Here is a 22,528-nt window from a genome sequence, read left to right on the forward strand (position 1 = left end):
AGGAGTAGGACTTATTCTATTGTTTCATACCAGTCTAAGCCCTCAATGTGTAGCAGAGGTAAAATGAAGAATCACTGTGGCTCACTGAAATTAATGGAGGTCTCCATTAATTTGGATATTTTGTTGTGGTCAATATACAGTAGATTACCAAATATTACCCAGAACCCTGTAGTCAGGACAAGTATGTAAGGAAAAAGGTCAGTTTACGGTTTGGGACAGGAGGCACTGTATCCATTTAATACAAAAAGGGTGCATTTCTTTTGCATTGTTCTCTACACGTTTGATACAATGGGTGTACTATGTAAAAAAAAAAAAAAAACACTTGTACATTAAAGAAGAAACAGAAGCTATGCTAAAGTAAGGGCTTAAGGGAGATGAAAGTATTCTCCGAAACATCCATAGCACCAATTCTTTTCATCATAGTATCTGCTATTCACCGAGACGCTGATTTTCCTCTTTAGAGCTCGCCCTCCCTTCTGGGGCGTCACAAATAAGGGGGCACAGCCTATTCCAGGCTTATACTGCAAGCCAGCCCCTGATAACATCTCCTTTCATTCCATCCCCTGCCAAGTTACAGGTCTTGTGCCATTCAGCCTGAACCTCCCCACACCATGCAGGATAATTGCCTGCTATAATTCACAGCTTCTCTGTGATAGTCATAGCATCCCTCTATGCCCCTGGACATCTCAGAAAGAAGGCGTGCAGATACAGGCTGCGATAGACGCCTGGACATGTCATGGCAAAGTGTAATGTGTACTGTCACGTATCAGGCAGGGAGCAGGACACAGCGCTGATCGACACCACAGTACATACACTAGAATGGTCAATCTCCCTTCCCTCCATCCACCTATACTACTCGATAGTAAAGAGAACTTATAGATTATATTCAAATAAAATTATTGAAAATTATATCAGCTTCCAGTATAAAACAGACATATTCTACATACCAATGTCACAAGAGAATTCATAGATATGTGGTTTCTGAAGAAGTCCCAGCTGGCACATACAAGTGAGGGCATTAAGAGCCTTAAATATCACAAACTCTTCCACATCGCTCAGTCCTTGCTGGAGAAGTGGTTTTAGGATTGAGGAACTTTGCCACCCCACATATGCAGCAACCCCTGAAAGAAAAGGATCCGCTGAGCAGGGAGATCACAGAAAAATTATAAGATTATCTTTACCAGACAGGCCGACAGTTTCCAAGACCAAGTTAAAACACCACTGTAAACCATTAACCACTTCAAAGCTTCAATCTTTAAAAGGGGTTGTTCACAACTGGAAACCCCTTAGATGCTGCAATGCTCCTTATAAAACATTAAAAAAAAAAAAATCATACACCATATACTTGCACCTTTCCAGTGATGTCAGCACCGTCTCCCGCCGCTCACGTCACATGAAAATAAAAGCACTGTCGCAAGTTCTATTATGTGAATTATACATCTTAGGGCTTCATTCGCACGGCTCTATGATCAGATTGAACGAGTGTCATATTATTTGTGCTAAAGATGGGATCAGATTCTGACAAAAGTGGTTTTCAAAAAAATGGGTTTAATTGAGCCTTAAAGGGGTGGTCCAGTCTCAGAGAAAAAGGTCTGCAGCAATCACACATCAGCGATTTGCATACTTGCCGTCATCTACAGACTAGACTCTTGCACTTTTCTTCTATTTAGTGAAGCCGGATGAGTCTAGTAGGCACGAGACCACAAGAATTAAAACTGTATACACGAACCTGTGACTGCCACCTGCACGGGAAATACAGGGGAATCATGACAGTGTGCATCACGTACTGTCATGATTCAGAAGTCTGCAGTCAGTGATTGCAGACTTGTATTCTGAGACCGGAAAACCCCTTTAGGATTACTTTCCCATGTGACATTTCCACACATTTTACCTTTTGTGTTGCAAAATGTGCAATCGGCATGGACATTCTCGGCATGCAAATCCACTGTGTTTCTGTCCCAAGGGAATGTATTCTACAGTTTCAGATTTACCAGGAGTGTAACACAGATATGTCTAGTGCAGGCCCTTAAAGAGCATGAGAGAAATTCAAGAACACCACAGCAGTTTACTTTTTGTCAATAAGTGAAGCATTGATTTAAATCCTCAAGTAGATTTATAAAAGTGAAATTATATTTTTAATTAATTCCTACCTTCCACTCATACATTACATAGTCATGAAAAAGCAAAAGCACCTACCAACAATACTGTCAAAAAAAGCTCCTCGGAGATGCCAGTCATTCTTATCATTGAGGAAGGTAATCATATGAGACAGAAGAACATCATTGGCTTTTTGCCGACCAAAGAAGACACACAGCCGTGTTATTCCATTTTCCATTAAGGTCTGCTTCACTATGTTTTCTGGGTCACTTAGTAACGTCACCACCTTTTGCTGAACCATCTCATGTAAAGCCTGCAATTCTACATAAAAAAGAAAAGAAGAAAAACACAATGTGAAAAAATATCCTCTACCAAGTTTTATAGGTTCTTATATAATGTCATCACCAGCAGATCATCAACTACAAGAAGCTCACAAGTCTCACCTGTGCACAAGTCACATTATTCACTCTTATAGTAGATAATGCATTATTATATTGTGGTATTATAAAGGCATAGAATGGGTGGGTACAGACAAGAAAAGAATTTAAGAAGTTGGCTCAACTAGACAGTCTGGAGTAAGTCGTGTTATCACTATAGTTGTAGAGGGAACGTGCAGGCGGTCACACACGTCCTTGTAGCAAGACCCGCAGGCAGTGTAATATACAAAGCTCATACACACTCATGGCTGACCATTCAATACATGGCTGTATCCAGCGCTCTAGAGCAGGAGATCTCTTATAATGGCTGTGCAACCATCTAATAAAGATGGGGTGGGATCTTTCCTATATACCACACACAGTATGTCCTCATGTAGAGAGGATTTTACAAGTGTAGTTCCAGCAAGACATACCGGTGTCATAGTTCTCACTGGGATGCGACACCTCATCCAGCTCTTCACTGCCCGGATCGTTCTCCATGCTCAGGTTTTTCAGCTGCACCAGCTCCAGAAACCTCAATGCCGTCTCAGCCAACATTGCTATGTTCTCTTTATTAACAAAAAAAAGGGAGAGAAGTGGTTAAATGAAGGGTCACAAGTGCAGGACTGCGCTGCGCTCCACGTTGCTCTGCTCTTTTGTAGAGGCTGAATTAGTGGTAAACTGGTATAAATTCTGAAAATCCGTCTACTGCCAACCCGAGGAGAGCCGGCCACAGACGAAGGAGCACAGAGCTCAGCCGAATGTTTCTGCACCTTTGTTTCCAAGCTCGGTGGGGGACCAAAGTACTACGACATATCACTATCAAACATCAAATCTTTTTTCGGACTGACAATCACACTTTAACTCCTTCTAAGTCCATGACATAATAGCAAGTTATACGAAGGGTGCAAGGAGTCGATCTATACCATTATTTATAGAACCAACCTTTGCCACTTTGAGGTAACACATTTCCCTATTTTATGACAAGAGCAAGTGTTTCTGCAGCGTCTCCAGCCCTCTGAGCTCATCAGAAATCATGTCAATGACATAACAGGTCCAGAGGCCGCTGAGCTTGTGTCACAGATATTATTTACAATGAGCTCACAGAACTGGTGAAGTGGCAGAAACACTCAGAAAACAACGTTTGTGAGCCTCTGCTGTGCCTTCTGTATACTCACTTATCATAAGTGACTTATGCTTTATCCCCTGGCCAGGAGCTGTGGCATGTGCCGGCCATGAACTGGAGCAGCTCTGCATGGTCAGACACAGCCAATACGCTGTACATAGCAGGGACACATGGATTTTTATTATTCTAAAGTCTGTTAATTAAAATATTATAAAAGGTCTTGGGGAGTGGTGACAAACTTTAAGAAAAATAAAATAAAAAAGTTAAATTTTTTAAAGCTACTAAAAAGTATAAAAAAAAATTATAACATTTGGTACCACTAATTATACTGACCTGGAGAATGTTATGTGTCATGTCATTCATACCACACAACAAACGCAGCAAAAAGAAAACAAACACCCCCCCACCCACATTTCCCAAATGTGGATTTTTTTCCCCTGTTTTATAGTACTTGATATTATAAAGTGAATGACATCATTCAAAACTACAGCTGATTCTGCAAAGAAACAAGCCATAATACAGAGATGTGAACAAAAAAAAATGGCTGCATCATTAATCGGAATAAATTTAAGACTCCTAAGTAACAAAGGCATCACTTTTAGACACGGGGCACCTCTGTACAGCTCTTACACCATAGCTCACCTGCATACGCTAGTCTAACAATGGTTGCCTCATCCTGAGCCAGGTGCGCTATGCCAGGCAAAATGTATTCTGGATAAATGTTGACATCATTCCGAGGAACCTCCTTGACCAAGGCTAGCACCTTCGTCAGCGTCCTCACGGCTTCTGCCTTCACTCTTGGCACAGAGTCATTACTAAGGTGCAGTAAATACGGTGTGATGCGGTCAAGTAAAATTTCCACACTTAAGCGTGGAGCAAGATGGAGGATCAGCTCCAGCGCTGCCAGCTTGGAATCGCAATATTTCAATGTCTGCAAGCAAGAAGTGATCACAGAGACCAAGACGAGTAAGCCATTCTCCTTGGTCTCCCTCCCTTCTGCCTTCTCACTCTCATCATCTCCACATAGATTTTTGATGATGTTTTCTAAATCCTTACGGATGACCAGGATGCGTTCATCTGCAGAATTGAAGGTCTCTTTAGCAAACTGGGCCATGTACGGCTGCAAAAAGCTGTAAAATATTTCAGGGAAAGCATTGCCCCTCTGATGCTTTAAGTATTCTTCTGCTGCCAGTCGCTTCTCAGGCTCACGGCGAATCATCTGCGTCACCTTTCAAAGAAAAGGAAAATAATAATATGTTAGTGCCATATATGCTATAGCAAGGTCAGAACCCCAGAGCCATCAATGCACACAGTATCAGGCTCAGATTTACATGGTTTCAGGCAAATTCTGCCCTTTCGTCAGTCCTGTGACTGTAGAAAATATCATGAGGAATAATTCCTGGTCTTGTGACTGTCAGTGCTCAGGGGATGCAAATATAAGAGCTGTATCAGATCAGCTTTATATATTCTACAAGTGAAGCAGTAAGAAGTAGACTAGAAAAACTCCAGCACCTTCTCCGTATCCATCACAAGAAAAGTAAAGTTAAAACGTCCATTTTATTAGTTCCATTAAAAAAGCGCCATATGTAAGGCAGACCTTACGCGTTTCGAACCAAATAGGGGTTCTTAATCATAGGTTACATTGCTATAGATAAAAGACATATATATACACATATGGACTGAAAACAAAAGAGAAAATAGGGTGGAGACAACAAAGAACAGGAAGTTCATTAGTGAATGAAAATCCTCCTAAGGATAATTGCTCAGTAATATGTATAAATTAAACTTATGTGCATGGTATGCTGGCAAATTAAGTACATCAATAGAAAAAGGTATCAAAAATGTACATTAAATCATTGCGAAAATTGAGACAATTTCTCAAAGATGAAAGATCACCACAGTGAAAATCAGCAAAATGCTGGAGCGACTCCAAATCCTAATGCAGCGAGTCGATCCATGTCAGGGCTCAGCAAACATTCTGCTGATTTTCACTGTGGTGATCTTTCCACACTTAGGTTATGTGCCCACGATGCAGAAATGCTCAAGATTTTTTCCTGAGCGTTTCTGAATCTCCCCTGGCAGAAAAGACGCATGCGGATTGTACATGCGTTTTTCCTGCCAGGGACAAGCGGATGTGAAGCGTTCTTCACTTGCATTTCCGCATGCGGGTTGTCAAGCGCTATCCAAGCGATTTTAGCATCACTTGGAAAGTGCTTGACAACTTGGTCACACTATATAAATGCATGCAAACAGCATGGATTTATATACTGTGACCGTAAAGAAGGTTTAAAAATAAAACAAATAAATCTATACTTACCTTCCGATGGCCCCCACAGTCTTGCTTCGCTCCGTCCTCCCTTGCTGACAGCTCGCGGTACACTACACTGAAGGACCTGCCGTCACATGACTAAATGACGTCAGCGCAGGTCCTTCAGTCCACCGCAATCTGCCGGCATGGGAGGACAAGCGTACCGCGGGCAATCAGAAGGTAAATATAATATTTATTTTTTACTTTATTCTTTTTTTTGCAGGTTCTATGGTACCCGGGTCCAGAGGAGAGTCTCCTGTGCTCCACAGCTGGGTACCATCCGCACATTGTACAAGCGGAATCCAAACGTTTCAGATGCAGTGATGCGGATTCCATGCGTTCCAATGAAAGTCAATGGCGGAAAAAACGCTGCGCTTCCGCAAAATAATTGCTAGTGCTGCATTTTTTTCCGCAATGATAATCCACATCGGAAATTTCCGCAGCATATGCACAGCACATGCGGATTATCATTGGGGAACATGGCAGGCCTTCTACCATGTGTTTTTTAAGCATTTCTGCAGAGTTTTTGCCGCTGCGGAAACGCTTAAAAAATGCATCGTGGGCACACAGCCTTAAGGTTATTGGTATAGATAAGGTGCAAAGACATATGTGGAGGAGATAAGCTTGCCTCTATCTTAGCCAGAGAAGCCTCATGGATTCTTAAACTTAGCTCTCGCATTCCCAATGGTCTCAGTTTTTGCAATGATTTAATGTACATTTTTTGATACTTTAATGGTGGTGTACTTAATTTGCCAGCATACCATGCACATAAGTTTAATTTATGTATAGTGTTGAGCATTCCGATACTGAAATATCGGGTATCGGCCGATATTCGCGGTATCGGAATTCCGATACTTAATTCCGATACTATTGCAATATCGTATACCGGAATCGGAAGTTCCCATAATGCAATGAGACATTTTCATTTTATTCAGCCAATGAGGATCCTAAGAAGTGTGGGCACATCCTGTTAGGCATGTAGGCATCTTAACTAATGGCATGGCTGTGATTGGCTGCTGAAATGATGTCATGATGCACTATAAAAGCCACCGCCGCCATTTTGAGCTCACTCTGCTGTGAATTCAGTTAGGGATAGGACGCTGTTGTTCTGAGGGACAGTTTTAGCTACCTATTTGCTCTATACTGCTTTACCCAAGCTACTTTCTAAATCACTGTGCCTTGCAGTGCTAGTGCACAGTTCCCTGTGCTGTTCACCGCTATCTGCAAGGTCTGTGTGTGTGAGTGCAGCTCACCCTGTAGTGTGTGCTTCAGCCAAGTCTGGTTGTAGTGTACTCAGTGTGTGTCACTGCCTCATACATTGTCCTTTTTTGCCAATTCATAATTTTTCCTGATATCTCCTATTAGTGTGGTGGTTCCATCTGTATTCAGCTAAATTGGTTCCAAACACACTATATAGGAGTAGATAGAGAAATTTTTTTCCGTCTTGCAGCACTAGTGCACAGTGCTCTGCATCTGTACTGTTCACCGCTGTCTGCAAGGTCTGGTGTGTGAGTGCAGCTCACCCTGTAGTGTGTGCTTCAACCCCGTCTGGTTGTAGTGCACTCAGTGTGTGTCACTGCCTCATACATTGTCCTTTATTGCCAATTCATAATTTTTCCTGATATCTCCTATTAGTGTGGTGGTTCCATCTGTATTCAGCTAAATTGGTTCCAAACACACTATATAGGAGTAGATAGAGAAATTTTTTTCCGTCTTGCAGCACTAGTGCACAGTGCTCTGCATCTGTACTGTTCACCGCTGTCTGCAAGGTCTGGTGTGTGAGTGCAGCTCACCCTGTAGTGTGTGCTTCAACCCCGTCTGGTTGTAGTGCACTCAGTGTGTGTCACTGCCTCATACATTGTCCTTTATTGCCAATTCATAATTTTTCCTGATATCTCCTATTAGTGTGGTGGTTCCATCTGTATTCAGCTAAATTGGTTCCAAACACACTATATAGGAGTAGATAGAGGAGCCTTTCTGCAGCATTGGGCCCTGCAGCCCCAGCCAGATTAGTATTAGCCTATTTTTTGCAGCCTCATCTATTGCATTGTAGGTTACCTTCCTACATTGTAATAGCTACAAAAAGTTTGTGATACTATCGTTATTACATCTTTAGGCACATCCAGTGTCTTTTTGTGACAAAAAAAACCTAAATAAAGTTCACCAAACACTCCACTTTACAGTTGTGTAGGCCACATTAGCTCATATTAAAGTCTAGTCCACACTTTATAAAATTAGTGTTTCTTATACCTGTTAGCAGCTGTTCAGGAATAAGCACACTAAGCCCTTAGTACTTTTCTGCCTATCTTTATCAGTCTACCAAGATGAAGAAGGCAGGGAGTAAGGCATGTGGTCGTGGTCGTGGGCGTGGGCGTGGAGTTTCTGCAGGGAGAGGACGTGAGGATTCTGTGCCTGCAGGGAGAGGACGTGGGGATTCTGTGCCTGCTGCGGGCACCAGTGACTCAGCATCCCCCAGTTTTACCAGGGAACAGTCCTTTATGCGCAGCTTTGTAGGAGCTAGCCGTACCCCACTGCTGCGCGAGGACCAAATTGAAGCCGTTGTCGGATGGATGGCAGCTAACGCATCGACTTCAATTAGTTCCAGATCCTCTCAGGTCCTGAGCACTGAAGAGCACCCATCTGTCTCTTCACCACCTGCCAAATTGCCCAGGCAGTCAGAGAGCCCTGGACAGGAGCCATCTCTACTTCTGTTCTCTGAATCTCTTGGCTTGGAAAGAGGGGGCCAGCCAAGCAGAATTCGAGAATTTGAAGAAGAGGTAGTATGCAGTGATGCGCAACCGTTTTGTCTCTCTGAATCTGAAGAGGCGGGTGGGCCAGTGCCTATGGTCAGCAGCACACCTCAGTACGCATCTGATGAGACTCAGGTGCCACTTTCTGGTGCGTACTGTGCTGTCGAGACTACCCAGGAGAAGCAGTTGTTTGAAGAGGGTGGTGTAGATGATGAGGTCCTTGACCCATCATGGCGTGAGGGACAGGAAGGTGGTGGGAGCAGCTCTGAGGAAGAGATTCCCCGAACGGCCCAAAAAGGAGGGAGAGGGAGGGGGCAGACTTGGTTGCCTGTAGCCTCCACTTCGGCACCCATTAGGAGCATGGCTCTTCCAAAATCCAAAGCGGGCGCTCCCAAGACTTGCAGTGCCTGGTCCTTTTTTGACACAGTTGCAGATGACATTTGCTTTGTCAAATGCAAGCTGTGTAATCAGAAGGTGAAAAGAGGGAAAAGTGTCAGCAACCTCAATACCACAAATATGTGGAAACATGTGCGGACCAAGCACGTGGTGGAGTTACACAAACACACTGAAGACCTAGGCCAACCTACAGCGCCACCTACCACCTCTTCAGCTCGTGTTGTAGCCTCTTCCTCCAACTCACACACAGCTGGTTCGGCTTCCTCACAGGATCGCCATGGAAGAATCTCTGGCACTGTTGTACAGAGAAACAGTGTAATTCCACCCACAGCACCACTTTCCCAGTCATCCTCACACTCCCAGGCCAGTCTACAGCCATCGTTAGCACAGGCATGGGAGAAAAGGCGCCCATACTCGGCAAACCACCCCCGAGCACAGGCTCTGAATGCTGGCATTGCTAAACTACTGGCCCTTGAAATGCTATCATTCAGGCTGGTGGAGACTGACACATTCCGTAACTTTATGGCATTGGCAGTCCCACAATACAACGTGCCCAGCCGCTTTTATTTCAGCAGGCAAGCCGTCCCTGCCCTGCAACATCATGTGGAGGGAAAAATTAAACATGCGCTACAAAACGCCGTCAGTAGCAAGGTCCACCTGACCACTGATGCGTGGACCAGTAAGCATGGACAGGGACGATACCTTTCCCTCACTGCCCATTGGGTAAATGTTGTGGAGCCGGGTACAGATCTTGAGAGTGGCGCTGTACGTGTTCTGCCAACTCCAAGGATTGCAGGAATCCAGTCTGTACACATTGACTCCTCCTCATACTCCAGTTCCTCTGAATCAGCGCTGCAGGAGCCGTCACGGTCTACCTCCACATCGACCCGTGAACGGTTCCTGTTATGATGACCGATATGAGCACAGCCGTGGCCAAACGTCAACAGGCCGTATTAAAATTAATTTCTTTGGGGAATCGAAGCCACACAGCGCAGGAGCTCTGGAATGCCATCAAGCAGCAGAGTGACGTGTGGTTTGTGCCAGCGAATCTCCAGCCAGGCATGGTAGTGTGTGACAATGGCCGAAATCTGGTGGCAGCTCTGGGCCTAGGCAACCTCACTCACATCCCATGTCTGGCACATGTGCTCAACTTGGTCGTGCAGAGTTTTTTGAGGGACTATCCGGATCTTGATGCACTGCTTCACAAGGTCCGCATAGAGTGCGCTCACTTGCGGCGTTCCAGCAATGCAAGATCACGCATTGCAGCTCTGCAGCGCCGATTATGTCTTCCGGAACATCGCATCATATGTGACCTACCCACCAGGTGGAATTCAACGTTACATATGTTGGAGAGGTTGTGTGAGCAGCAGGCAGCAGTAATGGAGTACCAGCTGCAGCAGGCGCAAACAAGTCGCAGTGCGCGCCGTTCACACTTCACCACCACTGAGTGGGCCTCTATGAAGGACATTTGCCACGTTTTGCGTGCCTTCGATTATTCCACGCGGATGGCGAGTGCAGATGATGCACTAGTCAGCATGACTATCCCCCTTATCTGCCTGCTTGAAAAAACACTGCAAGCACTAAGGGACGAGGTTTTGGAAGAGGTGGAGGATGAGGAGTCACAAATGCCATCTGCTTCTCTACAGTCTGCGCAATGTGGTTCCTCACAAAGGCCTAGGCAGGGGACACTTTGTGAGGAGGATGAGGAGGAGTCAATGGATGAGGAAGACATCTGTCCAGAGGAGGGAGGTACACAATGCTCTAGTAGTCAGTATCTAGAGCGAGGGTGGGGTGATGCAGAGCAGGCAGAGATCACGCCTCAAGCAGGGGACAGCGTTTCTTGGCCAGTTGGCAGTCTGCAGCACATGGTTGATTTCATGCTGCAGTGCCTCAGAAACGACCGCCGCATCGCCCACATTCTCAACACGGCTGATTATTGGGTGTCCACCCTCCTAGATCCTCGCTACCGGGACAACTTACAAAGCCTCATAACACCATTGAACCGGGAGCGTAAAATGCGGGAGTACCAAGACGCACTGGTGCATTCCATCATGTTCTCCATTCCAACCGAGAGCAGTGCTGCTAGTGCTTTACAAAGCAGCTCAGTGCGTCGAGGCAGTGGAGGAAGCTCTGCACAAAGAGGGAGCAGAAGCAGCGCCTCAGCACAAGGCAAGACCAGTATGGCCGAAATGTGGCAAAGTTTTGTGTCCCCGCCGCCACAAATGTCTACACCATCACAGACAGCTCCAGTCAGCAGGAGGCAACGTTTCCGTCAGATGGTGACAGACTACATGTCTTGCCCTCTTAGTGTACTCCCAGACGGCTCTTCTCCCTTCAAGTTTTGGGTCTGTAAGCTGGATACATGGCCAGAGCTTAGTCAGTATGCACTGGAGGTGCTAGCTTGCCCTGCTGCTAGTGTATTATCGGAACGCGTCTTTAGTGCCGCAGGTGGTGTACTAACAGACCGTCGCATGCGACTATCCTCCGATAACGTTGACCGGCTTACTTTTCTCAAAATGAACAAGGCCTGGATCTCTCATGAATTTGCCAGTCCTCTTCCAGAATAAATAATTGGTTGGCAACAGTATCCAGGTCTCCTGTTCTGTTCATGTTTCTACCACCTGAACTGTAATCCCTGAGCTCCAACACCGCCAGTTGGCGCTCAGAAGTGCCGTCTGCACAGTCAACACTTGCTGCCGTGTTATTGGGGTTCAGTAACGTCAGCTGTTCTCCTGCTGTGCGGACGGCAATTTCTCCTGATTTGTCCACATCCACTGTACTACACATTTTAAAGTTGCTCCAATTACTCCTCTGGCTCCTCTGTTTTCATTCTTATCCCTGGGCTCCAGCACCGCCAGTTGGCGCTCGGAAGTGCTGTCTGCACAGTCAACACTTGCTACCATGTTATTGGGGTTCAGTAACGTCAGCTGTTCCCCTGCTGTGCGGACGGCAATTTCTCCTGCTCTGTCCACATTCTCACTACTACAGATTTTAAAGTTGCTCCAATTACACCTCTGGCTCCTCTGTTTTCAGTATTATCCCTGAGCTCCAACACCGCCAGTTGGCGCACGGAAGTGCCGTCTGCACAGTCAACACTTGCTGCCGTGTTATTGGGGTTCAGTAACGTCAGCTGTTCTCCTGCTGTGCGGACGGCAATTTCTCCTGCTTTGTCCAAATCCACTGTACTACACATTTTAAAGTTGCTCGAATTACACCTCTGGCTCCTCTGTTTTCATTCTTATCCCTGGGCTCCAGCACCGCCAGTTGGCGCTCGGAAGTGCCGTCTGCACAGTCAACACTTGCTGCCGTGTTATTGGGGTTCAGTAACGTCAGCTGTTCCCCTGCTGTGCGGACGGCAATTTCTCCTGCTCTGTCCACATTCTCACTACTACAGATTTTAAAGTTGCTCCAATTACACCTCTGGCTCCTCTGTTTTCATTCTTATCCCTGGGCTCCAGCACCGCCAGTTGGCGCTCGGAAGTGCCGTCTGCACAGTCAACACTTGCTACCATGTTATTGGGGTTCAGTAACGTCAGCTGTTCCCCTGCTGTGTTCACGGCAATTTCTCCTGCTCTGTCCATATTCACTGTGCTACTTATTTAAAACTTGCTCCAATTACACCTCTGGCTCCTCCGTTTTTAGTATTTACCCTGGGCTCCAACACCGCCAGTTGGCGCTCGGAAGTGCTGTCTGCACAGTCAACACTTGCTGCCGTGTTATTGGGGTTCAGTAACGTCAGCTGTTCCCCTGCTGTGCGGACGGCAATTTCTCCTGCTCTGTCCACATTCTCACTACTACAGATTTTAAAGTTGCTCCAATTACACCTCTGGCTCCTCTGTTTTCAGTATTATCCCTGAGCTCCAACACCGCCAGTTGGCGCACGGAAGTGCCGTCTGCACAGTCAACACTTGCTGCCGTGTTATTGGGGTTCAGTAACGTCAGCTGTTCTCCTGCTGTGCGGACGGCAATTTCTCCTGCTTTGTCCAAATCCACTGTACTACACATTTTAAAGTTGCTCGAATTACACCTCTGGCTCCTCTGTTTTCATTCTTATCCCTGGGCTCCAGCACCGCCAGTTGGCGCTCGGAAGTGCCGTCTGCACAGTCAACACTTGCTGCCGTGTTATTGGGGTTCAGTAACGTCAGCTGTTCTCCTGCTGTGCGGACGGCAATTTCTCCTGCTCTGTCCACATTCTCACTACTACAGATTTTAAAGTTGCTCCAATTACACCTCTGGCTCCTCTGTTTTCAGTATTATCCCTGAGCTCCAACACCGCCAGTTGGCGCTCGGAAGTGCCGTCTGCACAGTCAACACTTGCTGCGGTGTTATTGGGGTTCGGTAACGTCAGCTGTTCCCCTGCTGTGTTCACGGCAATTTCTCCTGCTCTGTCCATATTCACTGTGCTACTTATTTAAAACTTGCTCCAATTACACCTCTGGCTCCTCCGTTTTTAGTATTTACCCTGGGCTCCAATACCGCTAGTTGCTGCTCAGAAGTGCCGTCTGCACAGTCAACGCTTGCTCCAGTGTTATTGGGATTCAGTAACGTCAGCTGATCCCCAGCTGTGTGTCCGGCAAATTCTCCTGCTTTGTCCACATCCACTGTAGTACAGATTTAAAACCTCCTCCAAATACACCTCTGGCTCTTCTGTTTTTAGTATTTACCCTGGGCTCCAGCACCGCCAGCTGGTTCTCGGCAGTTCCATTGGCTCTTGTACCTTCTGCTACCCATCCGGGTTCCAGTACCGTCAGCTGGTTCTCGGCAGTGTCTTTGGCACGGGTACTCCCTCCTGCCCAGCCTGGTTCCAGCACGCCAGCTGTTTCCGGGTAGTGTCAACGTCACTTTGCCTCCAATGCGTTGTCCTGTCGTGTTGCGGTCGGGTTAGCCGACTCTATGGTGCCTGCAGTTTAGGTGACTCCTATGTGGGCTGCGGGATCTGGCAATGAAGGCTGGTTCCATAGTGCCAATAGGACAAGCACCCTCTGTAGGACTGTGGGTTTTGGTAACTGCGGCCGGCTCGCGGCCTTGAACTTTTTTTTTACATGGGTACCTTCTGCTACCCATCCGGGTTCCAGTACCGTCAGCTGGTTCTCGGCAGTGCCTTTGGATTAGGTGCCTCCTTCTCGGTATCCAAGTTCCACCAACGTCTGCTGGTCCTTGGTAGTGCTTTCTGGCACAGGTACCTCCTGCTTAGTAACCGAGTTCCAGTAACATCAGCTGGTCCTCGGTAGTTCCATTGGCTCTTGTACCTTCTGCTACCCATCCGGGTTCCAGTACCGTCAGCTGGTCCTCGGTAGTTCCATTTGCTCTTGTATCTTCTGCTACCCATCCGGGTTCCAGTACCGTCAGCTGGTTCTCGGCAGTGTCTTTGGCACGGGTACTCCCTCCTGCCCAGCCTGGTTCCAGCACGCCAGCTGTTTCCGGGTAGTGTCAACGTCACTTTGCCTCCAATGCGTTGTCCTGTCGTGTTGCGGTCGGGTTAGCCGACTCTATGGTGCCTGCAGTTTAGGTGACTCCTATGTGGGCTGCGGGATCTGGCAATGAAGGCTGGTTCCATAGTGCCAATAGGACAAGCACCCTCTGTAGGACTGTGGGTTTTGGTAACTGCGGCCGGCTCGCGGCCTTGAACTTTTTTTTTACATGGGTACCTTCTGCTACCCATCCGGGTTCCAGTACCGTCAGCTGGTTCTCGGCAGTGCCTTTGGATTAGGTGCCTCCTTCTCGGTATCCAAGTTCCACCAACGTCTGCTGGTCCTTGGTAGTGCTTTCTGGCACAGGTACCTCCTGCTTAGTAACCGAGTTCCAGTAACATCAGCTGGTCCTCGGTAGTTCCATTGGCTCTTGTACCTTCTGCTACCCATCCGGGTTCCAGTACCGTCAGCTGGTCCTCGGTAGTTCCATTTGCTCTTGTATCTTCTGCTACCCATCCGGGTTCCAGTACCGTCAGCTGGTTCTCGGCAGTGTCTTTGGCACGGGTACTCCCTCCTGCCCAGCCTGGTTCCAGCACGCCAGCTGTTTCCGGGTAGTGTCAACGTCACTTTGCCTCCAATGCGTTGTCCTGTCGTGTTGCGGTCGGGTTAGCCGACTCTATGGTGCCTGCAGTTTAGGTGACTCCTATGTGGGCTGCGGGATCTGGCAATGAAGGCTGGTTCCATAGTGCCAATAGGACAAGCACCCTCTGTAGGACTGTGGGTTTTGGTAACTGCGGCCGGCTCGCGGCCTTGAACTTTTTTTTTACATGGGTACCTTCTGCTACCCATCCGGGTTCCAGTACCGTCAGCTGGTTCTCGGCAGTGCCTTTGGATTAGGTGCCTCCTTCTCGGTATCCAAGTTCCACCAACGTCTGCTGGTCCTTGGTAGTGCTTTCTGGCACAGGTACCTCCTGCTTAGTAACCGAGTTCCAGTAACATCAGCTGGTCCTCGGTAGTTCCATTGGCTCTTGTACCTTCTGCTACCCATCCGGGTTCCAGTAACATCAGCTGGTCCTCGGTAGTTCCATTGGCTCTTGTACCTTCTGCTACCCATCCGGGTTCCAGTACCGTCAGCTGGTTCTCGGCAGTGCCTTTGGATTAGGTGCCTCCTTCTCGGTATCCAAGTTCCACCAACGTCTGCTGGTCCTTGGTAGTGCTTTCTGGCACAGGTACCTCCTGCTTAGTAACCGAGTTCCAGTAACATCAGCTGGTCCTCGGTAGTTCCATTGGCTCTTGTACCTTCTGCTACCCATCCGGGTTCCAGTAACATCAGCTGGTCCTCGGTAGTTCCATTGGCTCTTGTACCTTCTGCTACCCATCCGGGTTCCAGTACCGTCAGCTGGTTCTCGGCAGTGCCTTTGGATTAGGTGCCTCCTTCTCGGTATCCAAGTTCCACCAACGTCTGCTGGTCCTTGGTAGTGCTTTCTGGCACAGGTACCTCCTGCTTAGTAACCGAGTTCCAGTAACATCAGCTGGTCCTCGGTAGTTCCATTGGCTCTTGTACCTTCTGCTATCCATCCGGGTTCCAGTACCGTCAGCTGGTCCTCGGTAGTTCCTCAGCTTTCTTGTACCTTCTGCTACATTTCCAAGTTCAAGCTTTTTGAAATGGTTCTTGGTAATCACTCTGGATCTCCCTGACGAGGACCCTGAAGACCAACCCTAAGAAGACGAGGACCCCGAAGACAATGACCCTGAAGACGAGGACCCTGAAGACCACCCCGAAGAAGACGAGGACCCTGAAGACCACCCCGAAGAAGACGAGGACCCTGAAGACCACCCCGAAGAAGACGAGGACCCCGAAGACGAGGACCCAGAAGACCAACCCGAAGAAGACGAGGACCCCGAAGACGAGGACCCCCGAAGACGACGACCCTGAAGACCACCCCGAAGAAGACCAAGAAGATGACCCTGAAGAAGTTGACCAAGAAGACAAAGAAGAGAAGACAAGCACCAAGATACAGAAAAACAAGAGACAGAAAACCAAGAAGCAGAAATACAAGAAGCTGCAGAACAAAAAGCGGAAGAACATTAAGCATAAGACTAAAAATCAGAGCAAAAGATAATATCTAAATTATAAGCAGAAGATGACTAAGTAGTGTATGGGGGTGAGTCCGTTCCTCCTCGTGGTGCCCCTGGAAAAGACCTGCTGCTGCAGGCCAAACTGAACGCGGACAAATCCTGTTGTAAATCTTTTGTGACGGGCAGAACGAAAGGTGTAATGTCCAACCTTTTATAGATAACAACTACAGGAATGCCTGTCACAAATAAGAATATGATGAAGAAGAAGAATATGAAGAAGATGAAGAAGTAGAATATGAAGAATGTAAAAAAAAGAATAATACGAAGAAGGTGAAGAAGAAGAAGGTGAAGAAGAAGTGGATGAAAAAGATGCTGAGGATGATGAAGGAGAAAGTGTGGGAGAAGTAAAAAAGAAGGTGAAGAGCATGGAAGTAGTGAAACATAAATATCTGACAAAATATAAAAATACTTAACATAGTTAATATTTCCGTAACTCAGAACATAATAAAAAAATATTAATTCCTGCTATTCCATTTGACTGGGCTAAACCTCTATGCCTTTATTGTCTCCCCCACCTCCCCCAATACATTCTACATTATTCTTAGTTGTTTTCCTTCATGTAGAAATAACCTACAAGGAAAGAAAGGGTTTATTTTAATTCCGATATTTATGTCCCATTGACTTGCATTGGTTTCCGGTATCGGAATCGGCGATATCCGATACTTTTTCGGTATCGGTCCGATCCAATCCGATCCGATATTTCCCGATATCGGAAGGTATCGCTCAACACTATTTATGTATATTACTGAACAATTATCCTTAGGAGGATTTTCATTCACTAATGAACTTCCTGTTCTTTGTTGTCTCCACCCTATTTTCTCTTTTGTTTTCAGTCCATATGTATATATATGTCTTTTATCTATAGCAATGTAACCTATGATTAAGAACCCCTGTTTGGTTTGAAACGCATAAGGTCTGCCTTACATATGGCGCTTTTTTAATGGAACTAATAAAATGGACGTTTTAACTCTACATCTTTTGTGATGGATACGGAGAAGGTGCTGGAGTTTTTCTAATCTACTTCCTACTGCTTCTCATCCCTGCATTTACTACCAAGGATTTCCGTGCACCAGTGGACCCTTATGGCATATGCATGGTAGGCTGAAATTTTCCCTTTTTTTTTTTCCTTATACACCTGTACAAGTGAAGCATTTAACAGAATCTCTGCCATGCCAGAGAAGCAGATCAAACAAGCAACCCATAAAATCACAAGTGACTGGACAAGGAGGTCGGGCAACCAACTGAAAAGGACCTTGAGGGAAGCACTGAGCTTGTCTGCTTCTCTCAATCACAACTGCTAGGAACCCTGTTTGGCTTTGTGCCCACGATGCGTTTTTAATGCGTTTCTGCAGCGTTTTTGCAGCTGCGGAAACGCATTAAAAACGCATGGTAGAAGGCCTGCCATGTTCCCCAATGATAATCCGCATGTGCTGTGCACATGCTGCGGAAATTTCCGCTGCGGATTATCATTGCGGAAAAAAACGCAGCACAACCAATTATTTTGCGGAAGTGCTGCGTTTTCGCCGCCATTGACTTGCATTAGATCGCGCCAATTCCGCAAGACTGCATCTGCACTTGCGTAATTGGTGCGTTCTAATGTGCGGATGGTACCCGGGTGTAGATGAGAGGAGAGTCTCATCCACACAGAGGTACCATTAAAAAATCTGTAAAAAAAAGAATAAAATAAAAAATAAATGTATATTTACCTTCTGGCGGCCCGCGCTGCGCTCCTACTTGCTTCCCGGCACTTTGCAGTGGATTTAAGGACCTGCGCTGACGTCAGAGTCATGTAACGGGTCACGCGACGCTGACGTCGGCAGATCTTTCAATCCACTGCTGCCGGCAGCTGGGACCGAGCGAAACAAGCCAGTGCGGGCCATCGGAGGGTAAGTATATATTTATTTTTTTATTTTTAACCATTCTCTCGGTTCACACTATATAAATCCATGCTGTTTGCATAGATTTATATAGTGTGACCTAGTTGTCACAAGCACTTTCCAAGTGATGCTAATCGCTTGGAAAGCGCTTGTCAATCCGCATGCGGAAATGTCAGTGAATAACGCTTCACATCCGCATGTCCCTGGCAGGAAAACGCATGTACAATCCGCATGTACAATCCGCATGCGTTTTTTCTGCCAGGGAGATGCAGAAACGCTCAGGAAAAAATCCGGAGCATTTCTGCATCGTGGGCACATAGCCTTTGCTACGTTGATTGGGGGATTTCTGCCAGATTAGTCCATTTTAAAAAGGGTCAAATCAGAACATTGATGAACTATTTATTAGGATAGGCCATCAACATTAGACCGGTGGGAGTCAGACTCTTGGCACCCCTGCTGATAAGCTGTCTGTAAGGATCATAATGCTCAAGTGAGCGCAGCAGCCTCTTCAATGTTTGCATTGTGCCTTCTATCATCAACACAGTCTACTTATACAGCTCTGGCAAAAAAATTAAGAGACCACTGAACAGTTTTCTATTGGAAAGCATGCCAAGACGCATGAAAGCTGTGATTAAAAATCATAGTTATTCCACCAAATACTGATTTCTGAACTGTTCCTGAGTTAAAACATGAGTAATTTGAGGTCTGAATGCACTGTTTCTTTATTAGTATTTTGACACTTTATCATTTGCTGCAAATAACTACTACATTTTTAGCTTTGAATTTCGGAGACATGTTGTCAGTAGTTTATAGACTAAAACAATAATGTACATTTTACTCAAAAATATACCTATAAAGAGAAAAATCAGAGAAAATGAAAATTTTGCAGTGGTCTCTTAATTTTTGCCAGAGAAGTATATACTAAATAGTTATGATAAAAAAAAAAAAAAAAGTTCTATTGCTAATTACTAAAGTGTCTTGCCTTCTTGCTAACTTCTGGCTTTCACACAGCAGCACATGTAAGGAACAAGGTTTATTTTCGATAGAGATGAACGAGTGAGGAGGCATATTGTAGCTTGATCACACAGATATCCTATCCCAATTATTAATATCTGTGTGCCTCTGTCACTAGTGGATCTCAAAGTACATTGCACCAAAATATTCTCAGACTAAGGCCACGGCCCCACTATCAGTATTCGGTCAGTATTTTTTCTCAGGAGTGGGAGCCAAAACCAGGAGTGGGTGATAAATGCAGAATTGGTGACTTGTTTCTATTATACCTTTTCTCTGATTGTTCCTCACCTGGTTTTGGCTCCCACTACTGACTGAATACTGACCAAATACTGATAGTGGGGCCGTGGCCTAAGGCTGGAGTCACACTAACGTATAACACGGCCGAGTGCTGTGTGATGTTTTATCGGATAGCACTCGGCCCAATATTATACTATTGGGCAGTGCAGATAAGCGATTATTTTTCATGCTACGATTGGCATCGAGACTCGGCCCCCTCGCACCCATACAAGTCTATGGGTGTGTGTGAAACATTGGACTGCACGCAGATATCATGCCAGTGCAGTCCGACATACCCAGAGACAGCTAATAAAGGAGATGAAGAAATTACTTTCTCAGTCTCCTCTGCAGCTGTGCCGCAATCCTCTCATGCGAGACAGTCGGAGCACGGAGCACTGACACTAGGATCACACTCGCAGCAGAGCAGGAGCCAAGTGTCATTAGCATATCGCATCCGATGTCATACACTACTGTGACTCCAGCCTAAAAAGGGGTTATTTTATCCAACAAAAAATGTATTGGAAAAAAAATGTAATTTATGCTGCTATGGACTAGATCATCACTCCAGAATGAGTAAGGCCATATTGTCAGTACTTACAAGTAGTCTTATAGAGCTGTCTTCAATTTTGCTGAGCACTTGATCTGGAGAGAACTGTCCTTTTTTATAAGCGAGAAGCTGGGACAGATCAAATAATGGCACTCCTTCGGTGAATAGCTCTGCTATAACGCAACCTGCCGGGAGAAAGAGATGAAACAAGAAGTCTTCTAGCACAGGGTATTAGAAGACCTGTCACCAGGTCAGTATTCAGGTTTGCTCATATTTTACTCCCACTGTTCCTGAGTATTCGACTTTTTTTCCTTTTTACCCCCTATGAGCCAGCCCAATTTTTGTTTATATATTGAGCTTTCAGGGGTTTTTCTGTCCACCGAATCCTGTGCCTACCAGAGGCAGAAGCCCTCAGCTGGGTGCTATGCTCCTATGCCTCTCCCCAGGAAGCTAGCATTAGAGGTTTGAGGACAAAGACTTTCTCCAAGCCAGTGCACAGCTCATCTGCCCTCTGGGAGGATAGCCCAGCACAGCGTCTCAGCACTCACCAGAGCCAAGTAATTATAACCGCTCTCAAATGAGAGTCAAGGAGCATGGAAACATCAACTACATCAAATGAAGAGGCAGTCGAGGCATTAGCCTCTTAAAGAGAATCCGTCAGCAGGTTTTTGCTACCATGTCTGAAAGCAGCATGATGAAATGGCAGAGACTGTAATTCCAGTGATGTGTCACTTACTGAGTTGCTTGCTGTCACTATTTTATCTGCTCCAGCAGTTTTCTGAATGCTGATCTGTGTTACCCCACCCACACCACTGATTACACTGTATACAGACAGGTGCCAGACAAAAAACTGCCAATCAGTGGGGGTGGGGTTCTACAGAGCTCATGAATGCGGAGGACTACATGGCAGCAGGTTTACTAGTCCTCTAGTGATAATCTCCTGCTGATAAAACAGATTATAAAAAACAAACACACACACACTACAACAAGCAACCCAGTAAGTGTTTATCGCTTGAATCAGGGTCTCTTTCTCTACGTTATGCTGCCCTCAGATTAGGTGGCAAAAACCTGCTGAGAGATTGCCTTTAAAGCTAGCAAATAGTGGAGGTCTCAGCACCCAACCCGTCAGTCAGGCGACAAGAAATTAATTTGCAGTTAGTTACCTGCAGAAAAGATATCCATTGCCCGCTTAAGATCCCCTCGCGTCCGTTGATTGTTATTAGTCAGATCCACCAGAGGTGTAGTTGGATCCTTGATAGACTCTAGCTCAGTAGAAAAAGTGCTACCATCCACAAATCTTTCTGGAGCTATATAACAAGTTCGTCTCCGGGAGGTATCAAAGAAATAGTTGAAATCTGCTGGGTTGTCTTCGGGCAGATAGGTTGGCTTGAAACTGGCAAAGTCAGTAAGAAGTACCCAGTTCCAACTGGTCACCATAACATTTTCTGTCTTGATGTCACCGTGACACACTCCAGACGTGTGGGCCTGATCCACGGCGGTCAAGATCTGAAAAGCAATCCACCTCTTCTCAATGTTGTTGAGGAAGGGGCGAGTGCTGATCCGATCATACAGGTTGTCCCTGACATATTGTCTGAAGAGCAGAGCGGCCTTCTCATTTAGAGTGAACTTCTGAAAAGGGAGACAGTTCTGGGAAGAGCAAAGACGGATTTTTAATTCCTCCAGTTCCTGCCTGTAGTTGGTTAATGGCAGTGATGGGTCCTGTATCGCAAACACCTTGACCACAACCAAACCTTCTCTATGCTTCGCTCTGGCAACTTTAAAGAACCGTGTACTTCCCAGGCTCTTGTCATACTCAAAATCATGGATATCCGAAAAATAACTGTCGACCGACAGGATCTGAGAGGGCGCTATTCCCGCTAGCTGGTTCCCCATGATCCAATAACCTGGTTTTCATCCAAAACCAAATGGTTAGTTTTCTAGTAGACAAAAAGAAAATAAAGTAATGTTATATACATATATATTATACACACACAGTATTTGTTGTAGACTAGTTTCTTTACTGAAAATGTATCTATGAAGTAGGGGTGTACATAGAAATCATGGAGCCCTATAGCAAAAGTCCTAATCCATCCCCCTCCACCTTCTACAAAAGAAAGAAAACAACACTCAGCAGAGTAGGCAGGATCATGGCACTCAGCCAGTCACAGAAC

At 46.0% G+C, this 22,528-nt stretch overlaps 1 protein-coding gene across 2 annotated transcripts in view; it reads right to left on the reverse strand.

Moving 5' to 3' along the window:
* PIK3R4 (phosphoinositide-3-kinase regulatory subunit 4) overlaps positions 1-22,528 on the reverse strand; it is a 52,929-nt gene that overhangs the window by 22,681 nt on the left and 7,720 nt on the right. For both annotated transcript variants that reach the window (XM_073678076.1, XM_073678077.1), the window contains exons 2-7: positions 21,521-22,294; positions 20,409-20,542; positions 4,282-4,867; positions 2,948-3,082; positions 2,197-2,418; positions 948-1,121 (exon numbers count right to left, since the gene is read on the reverse strand). In XM_073678076.1, coding sequence (XP_073534177.1) covers positions 948-1,121; positions 2,197-2,418; positions 2,948-3,082; positions 4,282-4,867; positions 20,409-20,542; positions 21,521-22,250 — 1,981 coding nt within the window. In that variant the 5' untranslated portion in view covers positions 22,251-22,294. The remainder of the gene's footprint in view (positions 1-947; positions 1,122-2,196; positions 2,419-2,947; positions 3,083-4,281; positions 4,868-20,408; positions 20,543-21,520; positions 22,295-22,528) is intronic.

The sequence above is a fragment of the Phyllobates terribilis genome, unplaced genomic scaffold (assembly GCF_046119375.1).
Source record: "Phyllobates terribilis strain yellow unplaced genomic scaffold, ASM4611937v1 Scaffold_4__5_contigs__length_816908805, whole genome shotgun sequence".
Lineage (NCBI taxonomy): Eukaryota > Metazoa > Chordata > Amphibia > Anura > Dendrobatidae > Phyllobates > Phyllobates terribilis.